The sequence below is a fragment of the Trichoderma harzianum genome (genome assembly GCF_003025095.1).
Source record: "Trichoderma harzianum CBS 226.95 unplaced genomic scaffold M431scaffold_183, whole genome shotgun sequence".
Classification (NCBI taxonomy): Eukaryota; Fungi; Ascomycota; class Sordariomycetes; order Hypocreales; family Hypocreaceae; genus Trichoderma; species Trichoderma harzianum.
Genome location: NW_020209431.1, coordinates 2,976 through 5,008, shown reverse-complemented (window position 1 = coordinate 5,008; position 2,033 = coordinate 2,976). Strand labels below are relative to the sequence as shown.

The window sequence follows — 2,033 nt, the reverse complement described above, 5'->3', positions numbered from 1 at the left end:
GTTATTTTTACTTTTTTAAAATTAATAAATTATTTAAGGATATTAGTAATAAATCCTAAGTTAGTATAATCCTTAGGCTTTAATAAAGTTTTTTTACTAATATTATTAAATTCTTAAAGTATTTAATAAGTTTTTATTTTTTTTTCTTTTTTTTTTATTATATTTTATAATATTATTTACTATTTTCTTTTATTTTTATTATATTAATATCTTTTACTTTATATTTTTTTTCTTCCCCTTTAATAATAATTTTATTTTAAATAAACCTTTTAGTTTTTTTATTAATTTATATTTTTTTTAGTAAAAAGATATAAAATATAAAATATATATATTTTCCTTATTTTTTTTATTATTTTAAAAGTTTAAGTTTATAATTTACTTTTTTAATTTTTCTTAAAATTTTATAAAGTTTAAGCTTTTTAAAATTAAGTTTATTACTTAATTTATTTATTTTAATATTTACTTATTTATTTCCTTATATATATTAATATAATTAAACTATATCTCTTTCTTAAAGGGTTAATCTTTTAATCTTATTTTTATTTATATATTTAATTATTCTTTTTTAAATAAATTTAAATTATTATTATAGTTTATTATATAATTTAATTATATCTTCTACTTTAATTATAATTTTTTTAATATTTTCCTTTTACTTTAGTAATTAATAAGCTTTAGGTTTAAATTTATAATTTAGGAAAAATAATAATTTTTTAATTAATTTTAATTTTATATTATTATATATAAGTTATATAATAAAAAGTAGTTTTACTTAGTTATTTTACTTAAAATTAATATAATAATATAAATAAGTCTTAATTATTTAATTAATCTTTTTTATTTATTTATTAGTTTATAAATAGTAGGTTATATTAACCTTATAATTTATTTTTAATTTAACTATAAATACTTTTTAAAATTTAAATATAAATATATTTCCTTTATTAAAAATTATATTTTTTAGTAGTTTATAATTACTTATAATATACTTTACTATTATATAAGCTAATTTCTTTATATTATTAACTTCTTTAAATAATATAAAGTAAGCTATTTTTATAAGTTTATTAACTATTATAAAAATACTATTATAAAGTATTTTTATAACTAATTCTTTTAAAAAAAGTAGTTTAATAATTAAGTTAAATAAAATTAATTCCTATAATCTTTATAATATAAATAATAATTATAGTTATTTATATAGCTTATACTTAAAGCTTTTAGTTTATTTATATATTATATATTTTAATATAACTTTTTATACTTATTTTTTAATTCCTTTAAATTCAAAGTATTAAGTAACTTACTAAGTAGTTTTTTATATTTTATAATATATATTAAGTTTATATATATATATTATTTTTACTACTTTATTTTATAGATCCTTTAGTACTTAAATAAGATTATTTAATATTAAGTATTTAGTATTTATAAAAATACCTTCTAGGTATTATTTATTTTCTTAGTTTTTAATATATTCCTTTATATTATTAATAATTAAGTTATTTATCTTAATTTAATATAAGGTATTAATTAATTAAATAACTAGGTTTTTATATTAGTTTTTCTTTAATATTTATACCTTAACTTCTAATATTTCCTAAAAGTAATTTAAGTATTTACTAAATATATTAATATATTTATTATTTAATTTACTATAGTATTTAATAATAAACTCAAACTTAGAAAGTTATTTATAATATTTAACTTATTTATAAAATAGTTTTTTCATTATTATAAAGTAAGTAATATTTTAATACTTTATAAAAATTATTATTAAAGATTAACTTTTTTTATAATAATATTTTTAATATTATTTACTAAGTACTTAATATATAACTATAAACTTTTTATTATAAATAAAGTATTTGAGTTTTAGTTTATTTAATTTTTTAAAAAAATAAGTAATAAGCCTAAGTTTTCCCTTTTTATTTAAATTTTACTTAAGGTAATAATATATTTTAAAAATATAATTTTTTATGTATAAAAATTATATTTTTTAAGTTCTACTAGGAGTTTATTATTTTAAAGTA

At 10.6% G+C, this 2,033-nt stretch overlaps 1 protein-coding gene across 1 annotated transcript; it reads right to left on the bottom strand.

Annotated features, from left to right (window-relative positions):
• Nucleotides 1-913: 913 nt before the first annotated feature.
• M431DRAFT_102728 (hypothetical protein) lies at nt 914-1,147 on the bottom strand (the record flags this gene model as incomplete). Its single annotated transcript, XM_024911478.1, has 1 exon — nt 914-1,147. A coding segment is annotated over one exon (234 nt), but the record flags the coding sequence as incomplete, so codon positions are not given.
• Between the last annotated feature and the right edge of the window lie 886 nt (nt 1,148-2,033).